Genomic DNA, 23,990 nt, shown 5'->3' with positions numbered 1-23,990 from the left:
ACTTCGATAAACTAATTAGTATGATTTGTATTGTTAGATACCACTAGTACTACAGATGTGATTTGCGATTGCCTCCCCTCATATAATAACACGATAGTGTATAAGTCGAACAAAATAACAGATAAAGCGTTCTCTAATTCTTCCACTCACCGTCTCCTACCACCACCACCGCCCAAAACGACAAGTTTGTTGCTTCTCTTCCTCCTCCCACCATTATCACCATTACTTCGTTGTTCCAATTCATGCCATGCAATGTCCATCTCCCATTCATCCTCCTCTATCTGTCGTGGTCTAGACGCACTTCCGCCATTCCTGGGTGGAAGCGGAGGAGTATTTGAATGTAAAGCAGATGCAAAACTTCTCGATCCCCATACCCCAGATGCTCTCTGCTGCTCCTGTTGTTGTGGTCGGGAACTCGGCATCGTCGTCGATGCACGTGTCAACGACTCCTCAAATCCAGGGAACGAACCATCCGCCACAACCACGTCTTCATCGGTTGCCCGACTCACAAATTCAGTCGACATCGCAGACGGTGTAAACCTCCACTCTATAGCAGCTTCAGACTCCCGTTTCTCTTTTTCTCTTTCTTCAGCCCTCGCCCTCGCCCTCTCATCCTTCCTCCCCTTATCACGTCTCCTCAACTTTCGCATCTTCAACGCACCCTCAAAGTTCTTCAACCCCTCTTTACCGACCACGTCGTCGAGATTAGCCTCAACAAAAACGACATCTGCACCTTCTGGTATGTGCGCGAGATATTTGCATCGCTTACGAAGATCATCATTGACTGTGCCCTCAGACAGGGCTTCCACGCGGATAGTGATATTATCTGGGAATGAGGCATAACTGCTGAAGTGGGATAGCAGAATACGGATATCGAGCGGGTGAAGATACAGAGGAAGTCCGGAAGCGGCCTGATAGTAATAATAAGTCGACGTAGAGGGAGGCGGAGGATTCACGTTTCGTCGTTGCTTGGGGATTAAACGAGAATTATTCAAATTATTGCGTTTCGAATTGGTTGGAGGCGTCGCCGGATTGTTTGGAGTAGCAGGTAGAGTGGGTGTGATAGATCCAAACTTGAGAGAAAGGAGTTCTTGTGGAATACCTTCATCATAGGGTACCGAATCATTCCTTTCCGCCTTGGAGGCTTCCTCGATTCTACGTCGCTCGCGATATGTGAAACGACCTTCGATTTCGCGAAGATCTCGTGTTGCCTTTTCAATTCTTTCCCGGAGAGCAGGTGTGTGCAAGGCAGTGGCCTTTGCAATCTGATTCCGAACCTTGACTTCGGCCGCGTCTATGAACAACACTCCAAGGTCATCATTCATGCCGGCTAGAATGCGTTTCTCAACAGTGAGGTCGTCCAGGTCTTTAGTCAAGTCGGAAACGAGCATATCGGGTGTGGCAAGCATAAATTTGGCATAAATGTAGATGTCAGGAAGGAAATGAAAAGGAGCTTGGTGAGGGTGTAAAAGATCCGAGGGCCATGTATGAGAACGTGGAAGAGCGAGTGTGGTAATCTGTGGTCGTTGAATGAGTCGCATAGACAGGGTGGCCCCTACTCGAGGAGAAGAGTCGCGAGGACCGCTGGAAGCCGAACTGGAAGAAGTGGATGTGCCTGGTGGCGTGTCGTTAAGATTAGAGGAAACGGGCCCATCGAACCATTTGACGCTCTTCAACTGTGCCGAGGTTACAGAGTCGAAGCAAATTGGACATCTTGCCCATTTGTTTTCTGAAGTATTGAGATAGTGAAGGATACATGGAAAACAAAATATCTGTGAAGCCTTTCAGATTTAGCGAAGACAGGTAGCACTCAAAATAGAGAGACTGCACGAACGTGTCCACATTTGGTCATCCTCGGCGCATTGGGAGCAGAAAGGCAAATAGGGCATGATGTATGTCCTTCATATTCCTCGTTCGCTGCAGCAGACGCCAGCGCTGAAGAGCGGGGTATGATGACTTGCAAGATATCATTCCACTGGAAGAATCTATCAGGTGCTCGAGTAAGATGAAGATCGCGTATTGATCATAAAAGTAGACTGACATATCTGGATCTGCGAAATGTACAGTATAATCACCCATGGGATTCATGACGAAACGGTACTGCGCATTGACGAATCCTGGACGACATCGAATCGAGAGATATGTTTAAGATAGGCGGTCACTTTATCGGTACTTGTTTGTACTCACGTTCCTTATTCCATACTCCATATTGATTGTTCGTCTTTCTACTCCGTCGAGGAAGACTAGGAGGAGGTCGAGACTGCCGAGGAGGGAGTGTAAAGTTCAGAAGGTGATTCAACGACTGCGTCGAACCCATCTTCGTCGGAGACGTAGCCTGAGAAGTTGGAGCTGCTGCCATCGACTCGGACAACATGCAACGGAATGACAACGATGATAAGATCCAACCCTGTGCGTGTTAGACGTCGTGGAGGACGTCGGGGAGCCCTACCGGTGGGAAGGGCGACCACAGAAGTCAGCTATGACATGACTCTGTTTTGCTCCCCATAGCTCGTCTTTAGCACGTGCGCGGTACCGTACCGGCTCTGGCAAGTCTTACCATGGGGAAAGGCAAAACTCTCAATCCAGCAGATGCATTTCGTCAGTAAAATCGCCGAAGTCATTTATTCCAGTGTTCACTCGCTTTTTAGGGAAAGCGCAGAGGAAGAAGGAACTCAAAAAGGCGAGTAATGTTGAACTTATGTCACGCATTGCTCATATTCTATTTGTGCAGTAGAATAAAACAGAGCGTTCGAAAGCCAGAGATTTCGCGCTAGTGAAAAAAGATACTTCAGGTATTACTTTCCCTGATAGCGTTGAGTTTTACTAACGCGTTATAGACCTCCAGGATGAAATCGAAAGGCTTGAAGCGCTAGAGAAGCCATCTGCTGACGAGGCAAGCCGTCTGAAAAGCCTCAAAGCAGAACTGGAGAACATCAACAACAAAAAGGAAGAATACGTTAAAGAACACCCAGACCAACGCCGATTAGTCTTTCGACAGCGACGTGGCAAGAATGAGGGCGGGAAGTCCGAGGAAGAAATCGTCTTACCACAGAAGCGCAATCTCTTCAAGAAAAATGGTCTTCCTCGACACCCAGAACGAAGCATATATTATGATCCAGTCATGAATCCGTACGGTGTGGCACCCCCTGGAATGCCATATGCGGAAAGGCGTAAGCTTGCTTCTGTCAATGAAGACCATCTATTCCAACGCAAACCTTTTCATCAGCTTTGTTACCGGGTGAAGTAGATTCTGAAGCAGAAGAAAGTGAGGGTGAGGGTGCGTGTCACTGACTCTCTATGGTTCGTTTCAAGCTGATAGTATACCTAGATGACGATATTGCTATGCCTGAAGGTCCACCACCAGGAGTTCCTGGCTTCGAGGAGACGGTAAATGATGATGATGATATACCTATGCCCAAGGGGTTGCCACCAGGAGAAGAACCTGTTGAAGGTAAGAATCCACTATTCTTTGTTTTGATTAAGGCTCACTTGAAGCACGGTAGACAATGAGGACATACCATTCCCACCTTCAAGCGATGCCGATTCGTCTCCCCTTCCTCCTAGTTTACCTCCGGCCGGAGTTTCTTTAATACCTCCAGGATTTCCAACTGGAATGCCTCCATTACCACCACCACCACCGCAAGGATTTCCCGCAGGAGTCCCTCCACCACCTCCAATAGGATTTTCTGCTGGTGTTCCGCCCCTTCCACCTGGCTTCCCTGCTGGCTTTCCGCCGCCACCGCCACCCACTGGCGGTTTATCGACCTTTCCGCCTTTTCCACCTGGTTTTGTCACTCCTCCATTTCCTCCTACAGGCTTCCGACCGTCGATGCCACCGCCCCCAGGCTTTTATCCGCGTCAAAAGTCTGCTTCAGCCATGCAGGATCCGCTCTCTTCTATTCCTCACCAAACTTACCAAGCGCACCGAGCAAGCAAGCTGTCACTACATCCCTCATTGCCCGCGAGACCATCCCTGTCTGGTGCACTTGGCCCTAACGGGCCATCTTCGTCAGCTACAATCTCCGCGGAACCCGAACTCAGAGACTTTAAAAAGGAGGCTACCGCCTTTGTACCAACGTCGTTGAAGCGAAAGCGTGCCGCGGCACCACCCAGAGTGAATGCTGCACCAGGTGTTACATCTGCCGACGGTGATGAGGAGGAGGAGATATCGGCAGAAGCTGAACCCCCTCGGCCAGACTTGCTAAGCACGATCCAGAACCAGTTCGGAATACCGTCAAAGGAAACTCTTGGAAAGAATATCAAAGTTGAGGAGGCGAAACTGAAGAAAAAAGATGATTATGACAAGTTTATGGATGAAATTGGAGATATCTTGAACCCTTCATAGTTGCGTAGAAGACTTTTGTAGTTTGCAGAAGGGGGTAGTAGTTACCTAATTTGTGACCGTCAATTTCCGCTCTGAGCCCGGGACAGTCGGGTGATTTCCGCCTTCTCTCACCATGACACAGTGATATCAATACTAATATCTATCTTGTATCTCTCACTTCACACGTTATAAAAGGGACGTACAATAGGCTTTTATCCTCTTTATCAACCCCCTTCACTATGCCCAGTGTCACCACCCTACTGAATCCCCGTCCATACGAAACTTGTGCAGGTCGACTACTTCTATTACCGTTACTACTACCCAGCAAACCCGTCATTCTCCCTTCGGAGGTTTGGACCCATGTTTTTCAATATCTTGCGAGTATGGAGGGCGGCAGGACTACACTTTGGTCGCTGGTAAAAACGTCGCAGAACTTCAAAGTACGTGTTCAGTATCGTTCATTGCATTCTCAAGGCTCATTGCTGGGGAATCTCATTAGGAAATAGCTCTTCCTTTACTCTATTCTCGGGTTAAAATACACGATTTGGAGACTTTCGAGAAACTTTGCAAACGCATTCATGAAGCAGACGCTAAATGGGATTCTATACGTCGAATACCTTATTCTGCGCCAGCACGTTGGGTGCAAACCCTCGACCTGTCCGAAATACCCTATACCGGCAGGAATCAAGCAGTACTCCTCGACGGTCTATTGACAGACTTATTTCCGTTGTTACCATTCCTCAGCCGCTTCTCTATGAATCCGTCATTCGTTATGAGCAAACGTGCGATGACAGCACTTACAGAACGACCCGGAGTCTTTTATCTGCGGTCCCTCAGTGGGATTAGCTACGTCCCACAGCAGCGCTCCACCCCTTGTCAAGAACCTATAGTCGAACTACTACGAAATTGTGTCAATCTTGAAGAGCTCGAAATCATAGGCCAAGGATCGGACCCAGACACGTGGGGGTTCGATGACCTGCTTATCACTAACGAAACGTCGATGGAATGCTCATTGTGCCTACCATTGAACCTTCCACGTCTCCGTATTCTTACCCTCTTATCGACACTCCACTTCTCCCATCTCTTGTCCTCTCTACTCATCTCTCCTCTACCATCATTGACAAAGTTAACGATAACACCATCTGACGATATACCTGGATCTTTGAACAGTCGTTTTATCTCCACTCACGGTATCAGTCTTCGTTCCCTCTTACTATTATCACCGAAGTCCTGGCCGACAAGGCTACACCCTTCTCCCGCGGACACCTTAATCACATGCCCCCATCTTCGGCATTTGTCGTTGGAAAATCCTATCCCTCAATTGATCCTGCAAAAAGTACATCCGTTGGAGATTTTGTCGATCACCCGGCCGAACGCAGAAACATGGTCGTTGTTGTGTCGGATTTTACCCTATCTACCTTCTCTCAAGGCGGTGAGGGCAAGGGACGTTCGGTGGTTGAGAAAAGGTGTCGGTGTGAGAGCTCAAGAGGCTGGCTTACAGGGTGAAATGAGAGAGTGGAGGAGGAGGCTTGGGAGAAGAGGAATCAGGGTTTTGGATGCTGACTGGCATGACACTGAATGAATTTTTGGAAGAATCTTCTCAAGGATGTGTATCTATTATTTAGTATATCTATCGCACATGTAGCCACGACATATTTACCCTCACCACTCTCTTATTAGTGTAATCAAAAACTCGAGACAAAGACTCGTTGGAGAGCGAACGAACATCGTTTCATCGTTGCTTTCATCGTCGCGTATAATCCCTCCCGAGAGGTGAGGATATTCTCCATCCTCTGCCTGTCATCCTCTCGCATGTTTGCTAGGGATACATCCACACCCAGAACTGTCGGACATAGTATAGGAACCTGGCCTCGGATATTGGAAATGTTTCCTAGAAATTCGGGGTATACATACTCTGAATGTTATACCGGTAATAAGACGAGCAAGAGAGTAACGGCATATTCCACCCAAGGAATGGGACAGAAGATAAGATTGGTACAGCGGGAGGAGATCAATACAGGAAATTTCCCGTTGGGACGGCACAAACACCGACGCAATTTTTGGAAATTTGGGTGATAACGAATGGATGATGCTGTCAGGTTTCTTCTCCCGCCTGAAATGCCGTGACCAGGCTGTTTCAACTCTTCTCAGTTACACCCAATTAGCAATGTATTCGTTTTTGAGAATTTTTGAGAACTGAAGTCAAGCTGTTGTGTTTGGCCGTCGCACGGCGGGATCTGGATATTATTATCATCCGTCTTGGACCCCTCGGAGGATGCTGAAGGACCCTGGTGTACGTCTAATCTATCCAATCAGCCTACTGTGGTAGTAGCCCAGAGACTAAGCGGCTCCGATCTCGAATAACGCCATCAAGGGTGGTTGAGAGTTAATCGTTACAGACCCATCTTCGTGAATTAGAAGGCGCGGTAAGTGAAGCCGTGGATGTCTGGGGAATCGGGGAGTTTTGTGGTGGAACCGCAAGAGTAGGAGAGTGGGATTGGGTAGTGATCTTGTTGGGCATGGAGAGCAGAGAGGGAGTACGATGTTCTGTGTTCTATGTCAACACAGGAGCACAGGGTGAGATACAAAAAGAGGGACGTACGGAATGAACCTCACAGATTAGAGTCTGGCCACGGGTCGGGGCTGTGTATCGGCCCGTGGTCGTTCTTGTTGTTCTGGCAATTCAATTTATGTAAGTACTCGAGCCACTTATAGCATTTCTCCAGAGTATCAGCACCTAACTTTAGTTCTTGACGTTCGGACTGGTCGCAACACGATATAAAAATGAACGAGACTGGCGCATAGCAAATCACCGCCCTATGTCTTCGCATTCCCTTCTCCCACCCGAGCTTTGGCTCGAGGTCTTCTACTGGGCTACATTACATCCGACCCGAAATGCTTTCTCAACGACCTACCGGCCCTTTTCCAATTCTCAATCCATCGAGGAAGAACTCATTCTGCGCATGAAGCGTAGTCTGGTCTTAGTCTGCAGGGACTGGCATCTCTTAACAAAGGAGTTCTTGTACAGAGATGTCCGGATTGGACCAGCGCAGAAGGCTCTGAAGAAGGCTCTGTGCATACCGGAGGATGGTCATGATTGTGATGGCTATTCTAAGTTTGGTGAGCAGGCTTCCGTTCACCTGTGCATCTTATCGGAGTAACTCACCCATCCATCCTTTCAGTGCGTCGTGTGGTGTTGCCTTATCAGTCTACCACAACCCCTACGCATTGTTCCAACCCGTTGACGTCCGTAGAGATCTTGAAACATTGCAGTCAAGTGGAGGTACTTGTTCGACCTCGCCTATTCACATCCCCTGGATGGCAAGCTCCCGTAGACATCCCACGTTTCGAGTTCGAAGCTGACTCCCTTCCGTTGCCCTCTTTGAAGCGACTGGAGTGGAACTATAACGTGGAAGCGGAACGAACTGGTGGTATCAATTCCCTAACAATTGTTCTCCGCGACTCCCCAAATATCGAGTACCTCCACCTAGGAGGGTTTGGTCCGCGAACGCAGTTTTCCGCTAGCCATGCCATCCATCTCCCTAAACTAAACACGGTTTCTGTAGCGACGCTTACTGCACATATTGCATACCAGCTTACTTACCGCTGGTCCCTTCCGTCCCTATCTCATCTCATCATCGGCGCTCTCAATCTTCCCAGCTTGTCGACGGTATGGGAAAAGTACGGGGAACAGTTAGAGACGGTGGAGTTTGGGAAGCATCTGAGCTTCCTTCAGAGGGATCTCGTTGGCCCTTGTGTTCAGTCTTGCCCCAATCTCAGAGAGCTCAACTACTACATCTTCTTTACCCTTCCGCCGTTTTTCTCTGAAGAAAACAGCGTTGTCGAAACCATTGGTCTTCACGCATATCCTAACGAGATGCTGAGTGATACTACTGCCACTTGGGGGCTCCTGGATGGTCATTTCGATACCCTATTCAGAGGGGCCTTCCCCATGTTACGAAACATACATCTGTACGGAGACTGGAGCCCTTTCCTCACGGATAGCGGTCTCGCATCTAGATTGTACGAAGGTGAATTTACTGTATACACGTACCCATAGATTGTACTTACTACTGCTTATACTTGTCTATGCTGGACCTACTTACAAGATATCTTCTAGATTGTGTTCTGATATGTCTTATACTATGTCTCCTGAAAGAATCCTTTAAGCCAGTTTGCTTCTCGTTCCATCTCATCCGGTGTTCTAGGCGGTCGACTATCGTCAGCATCTACTCTGAGTGGTTGGAATCCCAATCCTGTCTCTGCTCCCTGCTGAGCAAAATCTGTCGCCAAAGCTCCTCCAGCCTTCTCTAATTCAGGATAGACTGCGTCGTTGTTATCTGAGAATCGATCGCCGGACGCTTTCCGTGGAAGTATATGAAAATGAACGTGTGGTACGCTTTGTCCAGCCGCTTTTCCGTCCTGTAGTTCGAAGATCATGAGAAAAAATCAAAGATCCAATTGTGGAGAAGAAAGAGCCTTTACTTGACACGCTATTGTTAGTGCATCTGCCCCGTATGCACGCTCGATGACTCTACCAACACGCTGAACGGATGTCATGAGTGACGCGAGTTCCGACTCTGTCAGAAAGATCAGTATCATTTAACGAATAAGGCGTATATGAGGCAGGTTTGGGCACCGTTCAAGTCGGTAAATCTTGGAACAGGCCTGGTTGGAATGACAAGAACATCTAAAATACAGAATTGAGCGTTGATTCATCCATTACAAGAATCGAGGTAACCTCACGTCCGGGAACTATCGGCTTGAGATTGACTATCGCAAACGATAATGGTGAGCGGAAGAACGCCTGTCGAGTCACTTCTATGGTCGAGAACAAGAGCTTGTTCATGGATCGGAACGGGAAGCAACAACGATCTTATCTTATCTACTTGCCACCTTTTCAATTTTTTTTTGATATACAGTATGGGTAGAATGCCAAGGACAAGATTGTTGGTCGGTAGGCCTACCTACATGGACGCCACAAGAAAACATGAGTCGCCACCACGTCGCTTAGCCCACTTGGCCGCCGGGTGTCATCTTTCTGGCGGAGTATGACCCTCTCCCAGTCCTGGGACCTGCTGGGAGAAATTCAATGCATCATAGGATACTATAAAAGCAGCGAATACCGACTGCATGGAATGACCACATTCTTACCCCATCTCTGATGCCGAAGGACTTCACTGTTGCGATTGTAGGCGGGGGACTATGCGGACTTGCTACTGCTTATCCGCTGTCAAAAGCTGGTATATCGGTCAAAGTGTTCGAAGCAGCGGTGCGTGATGCGTTAGTACTCTCCAATAGACATTCTAATCTTCTTCAATAGCACAAGTTCGAAGAAGTGGGCGCAGGGGTTGGCTTTGGTGAGAGGAAATCATTGCCCTGGAAACACTCAAAGTTCTCACATCGACTTGGCTTTCAAAAAGGTCCCAACGCTATACGAGCTTTAGAAGGTCTTGGTGTTCTTCCTGCTATTCTTGCTCGTTCTGGTGAAGACAAACCGGTACAACGACTGTTCAAGTTCGTTGAAGGCTATGCTCCGCACAAGCTCGTTTTCGATGTAAGTCCTGTCCTATTCTATTCCAGGCGGTCGTTGACTGGGATTTGCAGTATGAAACGACGAATACAACGAATTTAGGATTGGGTATATACAGGTATACTTTTGCGCGCTTCAGTGCCTCTTGTTCGTGAGCTGACAGATGCATCCCAGACCTGCATGCCTAGATGCGTTGATCAGCCTTCTAGATCCCTCCATCACTCAATTCAACAAGCGATGTACCTCCATATCTACCTTGAAGTCAGGTCTCACTAGAATCCATTTTGCGGACAATACAACGTACGACGCTGACATCGTCATTGGAGCGGATGGGATTCGAAGTGCCACTCGGAAGTTTGTCGTGGGAGAGAATACTCAGTCATTGGTTTTCACCAACACCGTCGCTTATCGCGGTTTGGTCCCTCTCGAGGACCTTGTTCATGCAGGCATTCAAACGGATCTCTCAGTTCGACCCACGAATGTCATTGGTATTGGAAAGGTACGCTCTTTTACCTGATTCGGGTCGGTGGGTGTTCCATCAATCTTCTTTTGTTTTTTGCAACCTATAGCACATCATCTGTTTCCCCATCATGAAGAATACGGTGGTATGTCGTACGCTTGATTCTATGAAAAAGGGCTAAACCATACACTCCGAGCAGATCAACTTCGTAGCTTTTGTAGCACAACATGACTTGCCCAAAGGCCCACAACTGCCTATGCCCTGGGTCCAAGCCGTTACCCACGAAGAACTAAAGTCCAACTTCGCAGACTGGGGTCCAGACGGACAGATCATCGTCGATCACCTCAAAAATCCAAGTAAATGGTCGATCCACGCTTGTATACCCCCCTTACAGAGTTACGTTCGTGAGAGGGTGGTTTTGGTGGGTGATGCGGTAAGTGTTCATCTATGGCTCTTTTTGCAAACCTACTCTCATAGTCGATGGGAATCAAAGGCGCACGCAATGCTTCCCCATTTAGGTGCCGGTGTCGGCCAAGGATTTGAAGATGTTTATGTTCTCACTAGGCTTCTTACTCATCCGCAAACCAACAAGAGCAATCTTAATGTGAGCACATATCGTTCTGAAGGACGCAAACAGGAAGTTAACCAATCCTGCCCAGCGGATTCTCGCTCACTATAATGAGATCCGTCCTCCTCGTGCGAATGATGTTCTAGGAAGAAGTACGAAGGCGGCGGAGATCTATGATAACTATGGTCCTGGAGGATTTGACGCAAACGAGACAGAGGCACTTCTACGGGGGCAATGGGAACCTGTGTGGAATTATGACGTTCGGGATGTTATAGAGGCTTCATTCCAGAAACTACACGATAATGGGGTCTTCGTGGAACAACACACAAAATTATGAGGTTTGTCAACAATCATCAATTGCAATGGGAACGCTTATTTTGATTCGAGTCCAATTCAGTTATATCCATTAAGGTATCTATCTATCAAGACATAATATGAGCTCTATGAATGGTTATTTGGGGGTTTATCGAGACGACATGCGATAAGCTAGTAGAGTCGAAACTGCCAGACGCCGACACAAGTTGAGTATTCTATGCAAACAAAGCTTGTGTGGAATTCCGGTCGCATCCACCACGGTCCAGGGTCGGTGTAAAGCCAGACCACTACAGTCCAACTATGGTCGCCGACCACTATAGTCGACGTACAATACGTCCCGTCGTACCAGTGACTTGTGGAGGAGAGTGACTGGTTCCATCCCTGGACGGTTGAATAGGCCTCCACTGGTCATTAGAACAGGAGATGGTTGCAAGGGTGGTTCGAAGGGTGGTGGCGGTGGTGTTTTGTTCGTCTTCCAGAATGAAGACCGGCCCCGAAGGGTGAATTCAGTCTGATCAGATGAAGTAGTAAACACTTGACAAATGGTGAATTGAAGCAAAGATAGAAACCATGTGCATGTCAATGATACTCACATTGCAGATTGCACCTTGGAAGTGTGAGCAGAAACTCTTTCAGTACCTTGTCTCCGATGAGGAAGCCAGGCACAACTGGAACTACAGGTTTCCCAATCTCAAATTCAAACTCTTTTTCAACATCCTGAACCTTCTTATCCTGTAGTACGCTTTCATCATCTACATCTGACTCGAGCTCGCTGGGGTGGCAGGCAAGCTGCTCAGCCAGGCTTAACAGTTTCCTAGAGCCCAGAGAAGGGCTGTTTGATATGTTTTTCCCTTTTTTTGCTTCTGGTGCTGCAGAGTCATTCAGAGGGTGGTAGTTAGTTAAGGTTGTGCATCTCTAAATATAACTCACCATTTTCCCAAGCTTCTGGCTTGAAAACAGGACTGGATAGAATCTTTGGAACAAATATACATAGATTGCCATCTACAGAGTATAGCAAGAAAGATGAGATGAACAAAGTTGACACTGTCTCAAAGTGACAATTTGACTTACCCATGTCAAAAACCAGCTCAGATCTATGTCCCAACCATTGAACTTCCACCATGTACCCAGGGTCAGGCTGCCCATCCCCTGAAACATCGTCCAACATCTCCCACATAATCCAAGAGTTACTGATTTCTACTTTAGGTGTTTGATTCTCACTCCCATGAATCTATTGAACGGTGGTTAGGAAGAAATTTGCATGCTGGAAAAAGACTGAATTGAATCACTGGCACTTGCTACCCTCACCAAGAAATGGGCCAATTCATGGATCAAAGCAATTTTCAGTATAGCCTGTGCTGCAAGCCATGATGTTCTACCATTCACAGTTTTGACTCTACCAGCCTGTGCATATGCAGCAAGGAAAGGTCAACCAACTCCATAGATATGTATATAGAGTTGATGGTGATGTCGTGGCTGGAACATAGATGAGCAGCATATTGGCAACGGGTAATTGCGCTTTTGGGTCTACCAGGATCAGCTGATGAACTAGGAAGGTGGTTGAGAGGGGTATGATTTTCCAGTGTCCCACTGAGTGCCAAGGTTGGAGAGTCCAACACCCTTTCTATTTCGCAAAGTCGTAATTTTATGTCGCTATTTGTGGGAGTGTGAGAGGAGATAATGATTCGGGGAACACCAGACTTCTTGAGATTGTCCTTGATCTTTTTGCCCATTTTCTCCACTGCAGCGGCCTTACTGGGATCAAAGTTGGCTGCAACTACAGCAAATATCTCCGCGCTGGAACCGTATATGATTTGCGTCATGGTATTTTGAAATGAGTTAATGATATCCCATTCGGAAACTGTCTGGATGTTGAGATCATTGTCAATACAGAAAATTTCAGGTGTAATGGTGTAAGAGGTTTGTGGCAGCTCGCAAGCAGCTTGGAGGGTTTCCTGTACTGCAGGAGAGAAAGAAGTGTCGGATATCAGCATACAACAGGTGAATAATATCTCACGAGCACTTACCTTCGTTGAGAATACGGTGGCGGGCAGAGATCCAGATCGAATGGTGTCTTGCCATGTAGCAATTCCGGCTAAAACATTGACATTGGGGCTAAGAAACGACCTTCTCGTGGGAGGTACTCACTGTATGATAAGACATCTGTTTTCGATATATGCCGAACTAGTGCCTTTTACACGGGAGGGTTAAGGTGGGCCATTCGTCCTACAGATTCATCGTTAAGTTGAGATCTGGATGGTTTGAGACGTTCGAATACTTTGAAATACGCATTGGCACTTTCGGTCTATGAACATAATTCTCTTTGTTCTAAAGGATACTGAAGATCACGGTCAACAACAAGTCGCATAGTCGCATAGTCGGTCAAGAACGCGACTGACCGAGAAGAAGTTTGCAGTTTAAGTTTATTTTGTCATCCGTGTTGTCGAGATTGGGAAACAAAAAGACTTTGTCGACTTGGTGTACACGATATAAGTTGCGAGGGAGCTTTGAGGCGATTTCTGAGGCCATGCCAGAAGCTAGCAGGTAGGACAGTTCGGAGTCCTCCCGCCGCTCGTCGTCGGTGAGCCAAATGCCTGGTAGAGACCATAGATTGGTGTTGTAAGCCGTAGGGGTACCCATATTGGCGTCAATTGTGTAAGGCAATAGAGGCTGCGAGAAGGTGAACGATAAGAAGGAGGATAGGAGTGTTTGTGCACGGCGTTGAAACACGTGCCAGTTCAACGGTCATCGAACACTGAAACGGGTGAACTCCTCGCGCAACGCAGCTTCCAGACAGATCGCTAAATCCCGTGTCTCTTCATTCCCATCCGCAAGGGTGTTCGCACCTCAAGGATTCATATCTAGATCATGAAGAGCTGGCGACAATAACCTGAGATCTAGGCCAAACCGCGAATGAGGATAAGGCGTCTGCCGAAGAAATTGTTTCACTGCCACTTTTCTGTCCGTCACAGCGTCGACCTCCATGATAAGGTTCTACAGAGGGGAAGACCACAACAAAGCTAGAATATGTATTACCCACCCTGAGCCTTTCCTAGCCCTTCCAAAACCTTCACAAAGCCCCCAGGATCCACAATCTCTGTCCCGCCGTACGTGACTCTCTTCCCCGTCTTCGCCGCCCATTCCTCCAGGTTTCCGTACTCTACGTATCCCGCACCGCCAACGACGAACACAATACTCTCATTGAAAGCCATTCTCCTCGCCCTGGTCGGACCTTGTCCACTTCCACTAGCAGCGCCCGGAAGGCCAGCATTTTGATGTTTGGGGGCTCTAGGATCTAAGAACAGATACTCGTCCGTCTCAGCGAGGGAATGGTTTGACGCTGCGGACGAGTCCATTAAAGCCTCCGTCAACCGCGTGATAGGTAGTAATTTATTCGCAGGTAGGAAATTCTTCACGCCAGAGATAAGATGGTCCAAACCCCCTTCCTTCAGACGGTCGGTGAGCTTCAGAAATAAGTGAGTGAATACCCAATATTGTCCTTAACTCGTCATATGGTCGTACCTTGTTACCAAACACACTAAACCCTTTGAATAACTCCCCTCCTGTCGTCCCGTGCCCCGCGTTGCCGCCAAGCGGGGTATTCGTACCACCTGTACTTACCGAGAGCGTCATCCTCGAAATCTCTCTCGTTCTCCTCACATATTCGAATGCTGATATGTCAGCACCAGCACTCTTCAATTCCTTTTCCAACTCCCCAATGTCCTCTTTACTCAAGGCATTGTCGGGGTGCGACAAGTAGAACACCAACACCAAACGCAGTTTATCCTCCGCCGTAAAGTCGCCGTCTGGTCGTTTGGATCGAAGTGCTTCCAGGATCATTGCAAGCGTTTGCTTGTTTATGGCTTCTTCGGTGCTAAAGAGCTCATCAAGACCTCGCTTCTTGATCTGTTCCAAAAGCGCGGTTGCGATGTTCATATGCGTGTCTAGTATGGCTTTCCTTGCTGTTAACTCTGGTAGCTGTGTAATTGCGGTCTTTAAATGCGCGGCGTTGGTCGTGAGGTCCCTGCATCCAAGTATTGGACCCGGTAAACAGACATTAATCGTTCTGGGAGACTCACAACTGGGCGATATCGTTCACATCGCTAACCCCCGTGCTTCTCGTGATCTCCGCTGCGTCTTGCTTATATTTGTTCAATTCCAGATCAATATCCTCTGCCACTTGTGGGAATGGGTTCGCAGCATTCTTGGCCCAAAAGAAGTCCTTCGCATCCAGGTCGTAGGATTTGGGCTGAGGTTGATGTGTGATTTTGACGCGATTAAGTTTGATTTCAAGGCAGTCGGAGACGAGGGCTTGGTAGGTCCAACCGTGGGAGAGGGTTGAGATAAGATCAATGTTGCGGTCGAGAATGAGTAGAACTAACGATAGTTAAGCATGTCATGAGGTAATGCTTACACAGAAAAACAACATACGAGGGCGCTGTAGAGTAGACAGACCCGTCGAATCTTGAGAGAAGAGCGACGGGGGCTGGATCGCGGTAGAAGAGTATGAACGCGGTGATATCAGTGCGTCTCGAATGTTTGTTTCTAGCTTTCTAGCAACCATTTCAGCAGCGTTGCCTTTTGGAGCTCGGATGAACGGTACATGACCTAGTTTAGGGAATTGAACTTAGATCTTTAATCATAGTGAGCATCCAAATACCCATGGTAACAACTACACTGAAGAGACCGCTGGCGACACGCTCGATCTCGTTCTCTATTTCCTGCTCGGTTGACGTTGGAGAGTTTAAGATTGTGTACGTCGAATTTGGTGTTGTGGGGTTGGAAGGAGCAGGAGTTGACGACTGGGACAGAGTTGATGCGGACGGGGGTAAGAGCGAAAAGAGGGATGGCGAAGGAGCAATAAATGACAGATACTGATCGATGACCTTTTTGCAAAGAAGGTCAGGTCAGTTGTACGAAGCCACATGAATCGTTATTGGATGCATACCTGTTCAATGTACTCTTCTGTGCCGTCCTGAGCAATTGATGCTGCCAGTTCTTCGAGGAGATGTCGAGGAAGCGGTTCCACAAAATTGAAATGGTAAGACTCGTACAAGTTCTTGCGCAAATCCTCTGCTATTCTGCGTATATTGACAAGGGTCGGGGAAACAAAGTAAACGGCAGGAACATCGGGAAGAGGTGAGCGTGCCGAATGAAGTTGCCTGTGGTGATTGTACAGCGTGATGGATATGCTGTGGAGTATGAGTGCAGATATAAGACGCACACATGTAAAGTTACGCCGACGTCGCGCAGATCTTGAACCCGTAGAACAGTAGCTAAAACATCTTTCGTTTGTTGATCTAGCACCAGAATTTTGAAGACCGGAGGGCCAGGGGGCGTTGGGGTTGAGACACCCGAAGAAGAGGGTTTGGACGTTGAAGAGGATGTAATGTCAGGGGGGTTATTGAGATTGAGGAGGGAGAGTAAAGCATTGGTCTGTGATTGTTGTAATGTCGGTGGCTAGAAGGAGCTTAGCAATCGTTCTGGAAACTGCATTACGCGATGAGCTCACCTGTTTCAGCGTCGAGCTTGACATCGTCGACGAAGGGCGACGCAGTCGCTAACAAGCTCGCGTCGATGACCACGTGTAACACGTAGCCTACGCCGGACCGCAACCCGGCAGTTTTTGATCTCTCACGCGCCGCGTCTTTCTCCCCAACTCGATGGTCTAGACCCCCTAGACCCTTCCAGACTCCCGCCGACAGCTTTCGGGCCATCTGTGCGATTGGTCTGCCCTAGTGCCAATGTTAACTTGATGATGGTGCAAGCTATTGGATTGACCTCGTCGGTCTGTGTCCCGTTACGACTTGGGTTCTACTTTTGGAACGTGGCTGGTACAAACTCTACTCAAGGTTTGGTATCTTGGTGAAATTGCTTGCATCCTACACAGGACACTCCGAAAATCCAGTTCCTATCGACCTATCAGGAGATCCCATCAAAGTTGGCGTCAACCTTTGTTTCATGGCGTTACCAGTCGTTACCGCGTCTATGGGGGCATACAGTAGACCCATAGACTTCCCCGGTCACAATATAATAAGCACACTATAATAAGCACACTGTGGATTCAAGCCCCAACCCCAACTTGCAACCTGATATCACACCCTTTCCTTTCCTTTCATCCTAGTGTCAGTACGCCGTCCACACCCATTTCTCCGCCACCTATTGATGAACTCTCCAGCTACCTGTCTGCCAAGTTGTACTTATGGGGTGCATACCGAGCAAAACAAACGCTGAGGAAATGTCAGGACAGTCGGGGAAGGTTTTCCACAAAAAGAAGAAAAACGAGGCTCTTCCTTCGGAACCACAACACACGCCTCCTCCTTGGGTCAGCGGCCACTCGAAGCTTGTACTAGAAAAGGATGGTTCCTATAGGGTCGAGTCACAGTCATAACATATCTTGGCAAGGTTTTTGTGAGGATTCGGGTGCGCTTTTCCACATCTTCGTACCACTTGAAACCGATCCCAATAAATTCGTTCCTAGTTGATCGTTTGATCAAGCATCATCAAGGCCGTTTTCGTGGTCGTCTCTTGGGACTTGTTTTTTACTTTTCTCTGTGTACAATTTGTCGAAACACTATGACCTTTGATTGGCTCGTATATTATCATTAGAAATCTCCTTGGACGGCTCTTCGTTCTCATAGTAAGTAGCCAACGGCATTCCCGTGGTCCCCTGCAAGTTGAGTGCGAGTGTCAGGGGTGTGTCTTTGCAGGAAAGTTATGCCTATGATGTCCGCGGGTGGAGCCGCTATGACCGGAGAGCCCTACTTGGTGGTAGCCATTGAGAATTTAAAAAGTAAGTACTGCAAGCTGCAACTCAGTCTCACCTCCATTGGACCATTTCGAACAAGGTTGTTAGGCCGGCCCGAAGAAGTAGCCAGATTCTCACGCTCCTAGTACCACTGTAGTTTACCAAGTGAGAATTTCTGACGTTCACTTTCCTTTTCTCAGATACCATAACGATACCCTCCAAACGGTTCTTCCGTTGCCCTCTTTGCAGTAACGAAATATGACGAACTTGGACGAACGACCTAATCGTATACATTCACTACATCCCAGAACTACCATCGAGACAGGAAGTATTCAACAAAATTGGTGGACAACATCTGGAGGCTCCACATTTATACCTCCCGGCACAGAAAATCCAACTTCGACTTCCTCGTCGCATTTGGGTCCCCCATCTAGTGCAGGAACGCCTGGAACCGGAGTAGGAGGAATATTTACCACAACATTCACCACCGCCATCCCAGTTTCGCTATTCACATCTGCATCTTCCACGATTACCTTGTTTTCACAGTCTATTGTAACATCGGTTACATCTTTACCTCCCCCTTCGACAACTTCTGGCGCGTCTTCGTCGTCTACGACTGGTACATCGCTCCCGGATACCGGTCAAGTTCAAAGCCATACCCCAGTTTGCATTGGAGGAGGTCTGGACGCGCAATCAGACGGTTTGATAGCGTCTCTCATCGTTCCCGGTGCCATCGGTTTACTTATTTGGGTACGTATGTAATCGTTTTGGTTGAACAGGAACATTACTCAGCGTTCAACATTACATGCACTAAACAGCTCTTATTTGCCATTTTACGACCGCGTTTCAGACAGATTTATGCGGTCAGGGAGTGGTTTGTTCAACAAGAGTGCGTTGCCACTTTTCTTTCTGAACTGAACCGAACTCTTACCTTTTCCCCCCCGTTTTCACCAGTCTACGACCGAAACCACTCGGTTCCGGGTTCTTTGCCTGGCTTTCCCCCCATGTTCCTCTCGTACCCGACCTAGCAGATGATGATGACGTGAAGAAATTTGGTCGCTCCGTCACGGACGACAAAGAACATTTTCCGTCCGACGGCCAACTTAGCCAACGCGCTCTTTGGATTGCATTTCTGATTGTTTTGGGATGGACTGTTCTTGGATTAGGCGGAGCACTCCCACTATACCTTATCGAAACGACTTGTCTCGCGCAGCAACCGAGCACGGCCGTGTTTGGAGGTTCATATTCTGCCCTACAAGACCTCAGTCTGTTGCGATTGTTACAAGAACTCGATCGTGGGAGCATTAGCACCACGAACCTCATGACTACCTCTGACAATCATATCCTCACCAAACGTGCTGATAATTCCTCCGACCCGTTGAACATCCGACCGCGAATCATCGTGTTGACAGTATTCGTTGCGGTTCTTGCCTTGCTTCCTGCGTTGTTCAAGATCACGAAAGAATTTAACAAACTCGCTGCATATCGAAAAAGGTGGCTGGAGGGAAAATGTCAAGGGAAGGATTTAGCATGGCTTAGCGCGAAGGATGCACCTGGTTTTTCAGGTTGGGGCGAGAAACGACTGAAAGATTTCGTGTTGAAGTCAGGGTTGAGCTCTTCTCTGGAAAATGACAGTCGACAAGGCACCATGCGTTCGCGCTCACGCGGTCATGGGAATGGGAATGGTAGCAGCTCGAGATCTGATCGCAGGAGAGAAAATATGGAACTGCTGGATGATAAGGAGAAGTCGAAGTTGGAGGTCGATATCAACGGAATATTCTCTGTTTGGTGCGTTCGACATTTGTCGCAATTGTTCAAGGCTTTGGAATGACCCTTGAGGACGTCTAGTGATACCCAGGCCCTTGCTGTACTCATAGAAGAACGTGATGAGATACTTGAAAATTTGGAAATTGCCGAAACGAAATACATCAATTCCTTCAAACTTTCGACTCCAGAACCCTCATTGAATGATGCTGAGCCTTTTCCGCCTCCAGATGATTCGCGCCCATACATCAGCCGACCCAAGAAATTCGGTCACCGAGTAAGTAGCCGAATCGTTTTATGTCTGGTTTGATACCCATTTCTTGTTCCAGCGAATGCGTTCAAAGAACCCAGCTCCCGCAGCATCATCCCTTGCACCTACTTCATTCGTAGCACCTTCTCACTACTACAAGATTGGTGGCGTTTCCGGCGTCAGCGGAGGTCATTTTACGGATACTTCTTATGAAAAGGGTAGAGAGAGAAGCCTCAGCTTCTCGGATACGTTTCATTCAAGGATCATCGGCTCTCGATTTCAAGAACTTAACCGAGACTCCGCTCATTCAGGACAATTCCCGCTCGGTAGTGCTCTCCATGTGCGACAGGGAACACTAGAGTTGCTAGGCAAGGACTCCGAATCTGTGAGCTCCTTTCCAATCCCTGATCCTCGCAGATATGGACCAAACTATGCCGAATCTGCCGATGGTGGATTGAACACCTTGGAGGAGGAAGAATGGGTTGACGTTTCTAGGGAAGGGACACCGGATGAAATCATGCAAAGTGCAGTAAATGGTACTGGTTCTGCTGGGCCATCCTTCAGGAGACGGTCTTTCAGAATGGGCTCGGAGTCGCAGTCTAAACGCGAAACCTTCCCTTTTCGCAAAACAGTCGGACCCGAATCCCCTGACGATGTTCCACCCCCTCACTTGCGATTACAACACTCTCAACCCTTTGTGCGCCCCCTGGATGGGATTAGCTATGATCATTTGGGGGTGATCTATTCGGACATTGCTGTGTGGCGAACGAAGCTCAAACAGATCAATGTCGACATTATCGACGCTCAAAGAGAATGTTACAATGATATTGCAGAGGGTGTGAGGATCAAGGGGTGGTTGTTTGTTGGGCAGGGCTTGAGGCACATACCCAAGATGCAGGTAATTGAGGGACGCAGTAAAGATGACGTGCGGTGGGACATCTTACAAAACGAGCGGACCATGTTGGATCATTGCGTTTATTATGCAGTTGTCCTTGTGGCTACTGTTTTACTGGCTGCTGGATGTAAGCGGGAGGCCCCTTACTTCTGTTACTTCATTATGGAGCTGATTTTACTCCATTCTTCTGCACAGTGACTGCTGCTTCGGGCCTTGCGTTGGCTACAGCCCCTGATTTTTCTCATTACCTCCCGTTCTTACAAACACTGTGGAGTGAGAATAGGCTAGCAGCTGGCATTGTGACGGTGTTCGTTCCAGCATTTGCGATTTCCCTCTTCGTCTATATTGGGCTTCGTGTCGTTCTGTGTGAGTTCTTAAGATTATACTGTGATTCGACGCTAATGACTCCGAACCAGGGGCGTCTGAAATACGAGCAACGATATCTGTGTCCGCGGGTCAACTCCAAAAGTTCAAAGCAACCTTCTATTTCCTCGCCATTGTATCTGCATTATGGCTGGTCACAGTTGGTGCTCTTCTCTTCGGCATCCAGGCATTTAGTAACAACAACGACCCCGCACGAGCTGTGGCGAACGGTTCGATCTACATGAGCGCAGTCGTAATGGCTGTTGTGGTTCAAGTGGCTATCATCCTCCCCGGAATTCTCATTTTACAGCCTGTGACACTGTGGCGTGTCACTCGACTGGAGAAATACGTAATTACCCCTCGACAACGATTCCGAGGTGAGTCGGCCACCCGCGAACTCATTCATGACTTGACGCCCATTTCTTCCTTAACAGCCGTGTACCCACGAACCTACCAGCCCGATTCGTTTACTGCGACCGGCGCCTGCATTCTTGCCATTGTGTTTGCGTCAGCGTTTACTTTGATTTTCCCGCTTATTGGACCTGCTGTTGTAATATTATTGCTACTAACGCTCATCGGTAAGAGTCATTTCTTCGCGTAAAAAACGTGTGCTAGATCATTGATTCGCTCCACTCACAGCTCACCGATTCTTAATTGGATATGTATACGCACCTAACGCTAGCACCGGCGGGCTACTCCAAATCTGGCTTTTACGTCGTTTAGGGACGCTTCTAGCTCTCCAACCCTTACTCGTGGGACTCATCTTCTTGAGCCGTCGATTATGGATCGAAGGTGGGGTGTTGGCTGGGGTAGCTGTGTTTGTGGTCATCTTCATTGAGATCTTCACGAGTATTCGGATGTCGGATCGGAAGACTCTGAGCAATATCACTAAGGACTCTGTGGAGACATTCTTTTCGACCGCTAGAACTAAACGAGCAATTATGGAAGATGAGGAGAGTACAAGTTTGGTGGGCAGTCGGTCTGGTGTAACTAGACCTCGTGGGTCAATGGCGTCTGTACTGGAGATGATGAGTTTGACTTTGGCTGTTATGCCATCTACTTCACGTACAAGAGGACCGATACCGCTGAGTATGTTTCATCACTTTTCGTCATATTGCATGTTGCTAACGCGCCAATTGAATTATAAGATACGGAATCTTTGGATGACTTGTTACGAACGGAGCGAGCAGCACAAACACACCCTGATGCTCCACCGCACCTGCCAGCATTACCTTTTGCCGACCATGCAGAAGAGATGGCCGGAATTCTGTACGCTCCTGAGTTGATTGCTCCACCGCCGATAATCTGGCTGCCTAACGACACGCCTGGAGTTGGCCGTTCAGAGGCGTTGGATTTGCAGAAGTACCATGATCTGAAGGTTACTCTGGATATTGGCCCGGGAGGGACGCCCTCGCCAGTTTTTTCATAGAACGTTATCGTCGAAGTCCAGAGACCACTCGATCATGAGAGCCTTGTATTGAAATGAAATGGACACTGTGAATTTGTTTATCCCGTGCATAGTGGAGTGTGAATATTCCCCCTGGTTACTTTTGGCGGTCGCTGTGCAGTGGGCCCACAGCGACCCTGGCAGTCTGGCCGTTTGTGCCACATATCCGGTTATTTCGTGGTAATCAACAATCAACTCTCGAATGGTTCTTCTTCACTGTTCACAATACTAGAACTTGCGGGTTCGGGACATGGGAAAATGACTAGGAAGGACAATGGAGGTGGAGACTCGCTTACGGGTGGAGTCATTATTACACCACTCGTCCATATGATCCGGCGTAAACATCAAAAAAAGACTATAAAGCTCCTTGTTCGTTTATTTATTCCCAAAATTTTTTAATCCCTCCGATCCGTTTCTACTTTACCCCCGCTCATATATTGACTCTCCATTTCGATTGTTCTCCTTGTTGCTCTTATTCGTTTCACTTTACGGCCTCCTTTTATTCCCCTCATTCAAGTCGATGTCTGTCGCCTGTCTTCCCCCACGCAATATGAACGATTCTACCAACACTGACTCTGTCGAATCGGCCATCTCAAATTACTCTCGGTCGATCCATGAATACACTCTTCAGTTATGGACAGAGTCAAGAAGACTGGCGGAAGAGAAGGCTAGGGCGAGGAGGACCAAGGTTGGGGCACAGACGACGTTGCAGCGTTCTTCGGGGGGGAAGAACGGTACCGGGTCGTGTCGAGGGCCAGTCGAAGGCGGCAGAATGAAGGACTCGCCAGTTGCGCAGTAGTCGCCGATTTTACTCGCACTACGTATCCTTCCCGTCATTCTGGTCGGTCCGCCCCCCCGCAGCTGTATTGACCTCTTGCCTCACCTCTGGAACTTTCCTGCAGGCCTAACTCTTCATCGCGATATACCCCTTCAAGAGTGTTCGGCTACCACCTTCAAACGACATCACAGCTTTCACATCCGCCGCTATTCACCGGCATCGGGATCATCAGTGTTGGCAGTGACTTTTCTCTTGCAATGCTATCTCTATACCACGCTTTCATTGTTGTCGCTTTACTCCATTACACCCATCATCACTACGATCAATCGCATCGTTGTACAACAGCTTTCAGAATTTCACACCCGATATATTTGGTATCACTATATGAAATCGATGCAGTTTGATCCAAGTTCAATTCGAATAGTACTTGTACTTTACGTTCTCGTATTTAGAGTCTATGCTTCTAGAAGTTATATTATGTCCCTCAGTGGAATTCTATCTGGGAGTGCTTCCACCTCGGGAGTCGTCCTCACCGGAAAACTGCG

At 48.0% G+C, this 23,990-nt stretch overlaps 12 protein-coding genes across 14 annotated transcripts; 6 read left to right on the top strand and 6 right to left on the bottom strand.

The window, feature by feature from the left end:
- Positions 1–146: 146 nt before the first annotated feature.
- E1B28_001564 (uncharacterized protein) lies at positions 147–2,374 on the bottom strand (the record flags this gene model as incomplete). Its single annotated transcript, XM_043147511.1, has 4 exons — positions 147–1,772; positions 1,835–1,985; positions 2,042–2,117; positions 2,188–2,374. The coding sequence occupies 4 exons, from the start codon at positions 2,372–2,374 to the stop codon at positions 147–149; spliced, it is 2,040 nt and encodes a 679-aa protein (XP_043016221.1).
- Positions 2,375–2,558: 184 nt separating this feature from the next.
- E1B28_001563 (uncharacterized protein) lies at positions 2,559–4,345 on the top strand (the record flags this gene model as incomplete). The annotated part of the gene is made up of 7 exons (XM_043147510.1): positions 2,559–2,598; positions 2,649–2,680; positions 2,735–2,792; positions 2,838–3,170; positions 3,227–3,277; positions 3,329–3,451; positions 3,504–4,345. 7 exons carry the CDS (start codon positions 2,559–2,561, stop codon positions 4,343–4,345), a joined length of 1,479 nt encoding a protein of 492 aa, XP_043016220.1.
- A 94-nt stretch (positions 4,346–4,439) lies between these two features.
- E1B28_001562 (uncharacterized protein) lies at positions 4,440–6,916 on the top strand. The gene is made up of 2 exons (XM_043147509.1): positions 4,440–4,764; positions 4,824–6,916. The coding sequence occupies exons 1-2, from the start codon at positions 4,564–4,566 to the stop codon at positions 5,904–5,906; spliced, it is 1,284 nt and encodes a 427-aa protein (XP_043016219.1). The 5' UTR covers positions 4,440–4,563; the 3' UTR covers positions 5,907–6,916.
- Positions 6,917–6,997: 81 nt separating this feature from the next.
- On the top strand, positions 6,998–8,384 carry E1B28_001561 (uncharacterized protein; the record flags this gene model as incomplete). The annotated part of the gene is made up of 2 exons (XM_043147508.1): positions 6,998–7,444; positions 7,507–8,384. The coding sequence occupies exons 1-2, from the start codon at positions 7,144–7,146 to the stop codon at positions 8,382–8,384; spliced, it is 1,179 nt and encodes a 392-aa protein (XP_043016218.1). The 5' UTR covers positions 6,998–7,143.
- E1B28_001560 (uncharacterized protein) lies at positions 8,349–9,196 on the bottom strand. Of its 3 annotated transcripts, none has more exons than XM_043147505.1 (4): positions 9,071–9,196; positions 8,964–9,014; positions 8,810–8,904; positions 8,349–8,746 (listed from the first exon to the last, which is right to left on the bottom strand). In XM_043147505.1, the coding sequence occupies exons 1-4, from the start codon at positions 9,171–9,173 to the stop codon at positions 8,468–8,470; spliced, it is 528 nt and encodes a 175-aa protein (XP_043016215.1). In that variant the 5' UTR covers positions 9,174–9,196; the 3' UTR covers positions 8,349–8,467. The 3 variants fall into 3 exon arrangements, with proteins under 3 accessions (XP_043016215.1, XP_043016216.1, XP_043016217.1); XM_043147507.1 differs by having other exon boundaries at positions 8,387–8,746; positions 9,066–9,196; XM_043147506.1 differs by having other exon boundaries at positions 8,810–9,014.
- Positions 9,197–9,258: 62 nt separating this feature from the next.
- On the top strand, positions 9,259–11,347 carry E1B28_001559 (uncharacterized protein). Its single transcript, XM_043147504.1, has 9 exons — positions 9,259–9,596; positions 9,648–9,684; positions 9,748–9,881; positions 9,932–9,975; positions 10,032–10,356; positions 10,427–10,462; positions 10,517–10,750; positions 10,811–10,921; positions 10,977–11,347. The coding sequence occupies exons 1-9, from the start codon at positions 9,489–9,491 to the stop codon at positions 11,220–11,222; spliced, it is 1,275 nt and encodes a 424-aa protein (XP_043016214.1). The 5' UTR covers positions 9,259–9,488; the 3' UTR covers positions 11,223–11,347.
- Positions 11,348–11,498: 151 nt separating this feature from the next.
- On the bottom strand, positions 11,499–12,377 carry E1B28_001558 (uncharacterized protein; the record flags this gene model as incomplete). The annotated part of the gene is made up of 4 exons (XM_043147503.1): positions 11,499–11,734; positions 11,794–12,069; positions 12,131–12,202; positions 12,272–12,377. 4 exons carry the CDS (start codon positions 12,375–12,377, stop codon positions 11,499–11,501), a joined length of 690 nt encoding a protein of 229 aa, XP_043016213.1.
- A 205-nt stretch (positions 12,378–12,582) lies between these two features.
- On the bottom strand, positions 12,583–13,282 carry E1B28_001557 (uncharacterized protein; the record flags this gene model as incomplete). Its single annotated transcript, XM_043147502.1, has 2 exons — positions 12,583–13,160; positions 13,228–13,282. The coding sequence occupies 2 exons, from the start codon at positions 13,280–13,282 to the stop codon at positions 12,583–12,585; spliced, it is 633 nt and encodes a 210-aa protein (XP_043016212.1).
- A 112-nt stretch (positions 13,283–13,394) lies between these two features.
- On the bottom strand, positions 13,395–13,840 carry E1B28_001556 (uncharacterized protein; the record flags this gene model as incomplete). Its single annotated transcript, XM_043147501.1, has 3 exons — positions 13,395–13,426; positions 13,479–13,538; positions 13,600–13,840. 3 exons carry the CDS (start codon positions 13,838–13,840, stop codon positions 13,395–13,397), a joined length of 333 nt encoding a protein of 110 aa, XP_043016211.1.
- A 392-nt stretch (positions 13,841–14,232) lies between these two features.
- Positions 14,233–16,736, bottom strand: E1B28_001555 (uncharacterized protein; the record flags this gene model as incomplete). Its single annotated transcript, XM_043147500.1, has 8 exons — positions 14,233–14,664; positions 14,723–15,224; positions 15,280–15,577; positions 15,632–15,808; positions 15,861–16,086; positions 16,149–16,362; positions 16,425–16,660; positions 16,713–16,736. 8 exons carry the CDS (start codon positions 16,734–16,736, stop codon positions 14,233–14,235), a joined length of 2,109 nt encoding a protein of 702 aa, XP_043016210.1.
- Positions 16,737–18,085: 1,349 nt separating this feature from the next.
- Positions 18,086–23,043, top strand: E1B28_001554 (uncharacterized protein). The gene is made up of 10 exons (XM_043147499.1): positions 18,086–18,698; positions 18,767–18,837; positions 18,903–19,736; positions 19,797–19,989; positions 20,042–20,984; positions 21,053–21,223; positions 21,274–21,597; positions 21,655–21,798; positions 21,860–22,309; positions 22,369–23,043. Exons 1-10 carry the CDS (start codon positions 18,207–18,209, stop codon positions 22,647–22,649), a joined length of 3,903 nt encoding a protein of 1,300 aa, XP_043016209.1. The 5' UTR covers positions 18,086–18,206; the 3' UTR covers positions 22,650–23,043.
- E1B28_001553 (uncharacterized protein) lies at positions 23,044–23,981 on the top strand. Its single transcript, XM_043147498.1, has one exon. It carries the CDS (start codon positions 23,188–23,190, stop codon positions 23,464–23,466), a length of 279 nt encoding a protein of 92 aa, XP_043016208.1. The 5' UTR covers positions 23,044–23,187; the 3' UTR covers positions 23,467–23,981.
- Positions 23,982–23,990: the final 9 nt, after the last annotated feature.

Source organism: Marasmius oreades, chromosome 1, assembly GCF_018924745.1.
Source record: "Marasmius oreades isolate 03SP1 chromosome 1, whole genome shotgun sequence".
NCBI lineage: Eukaryota > Fungi > Basidiomycota > Agaricomycetes > Agaricales > Marasmiaceae > Marasmius > Marasmius oreades.
This window is presented reverse-complemented; position numbering and strand designations above follow the sequence as displayed.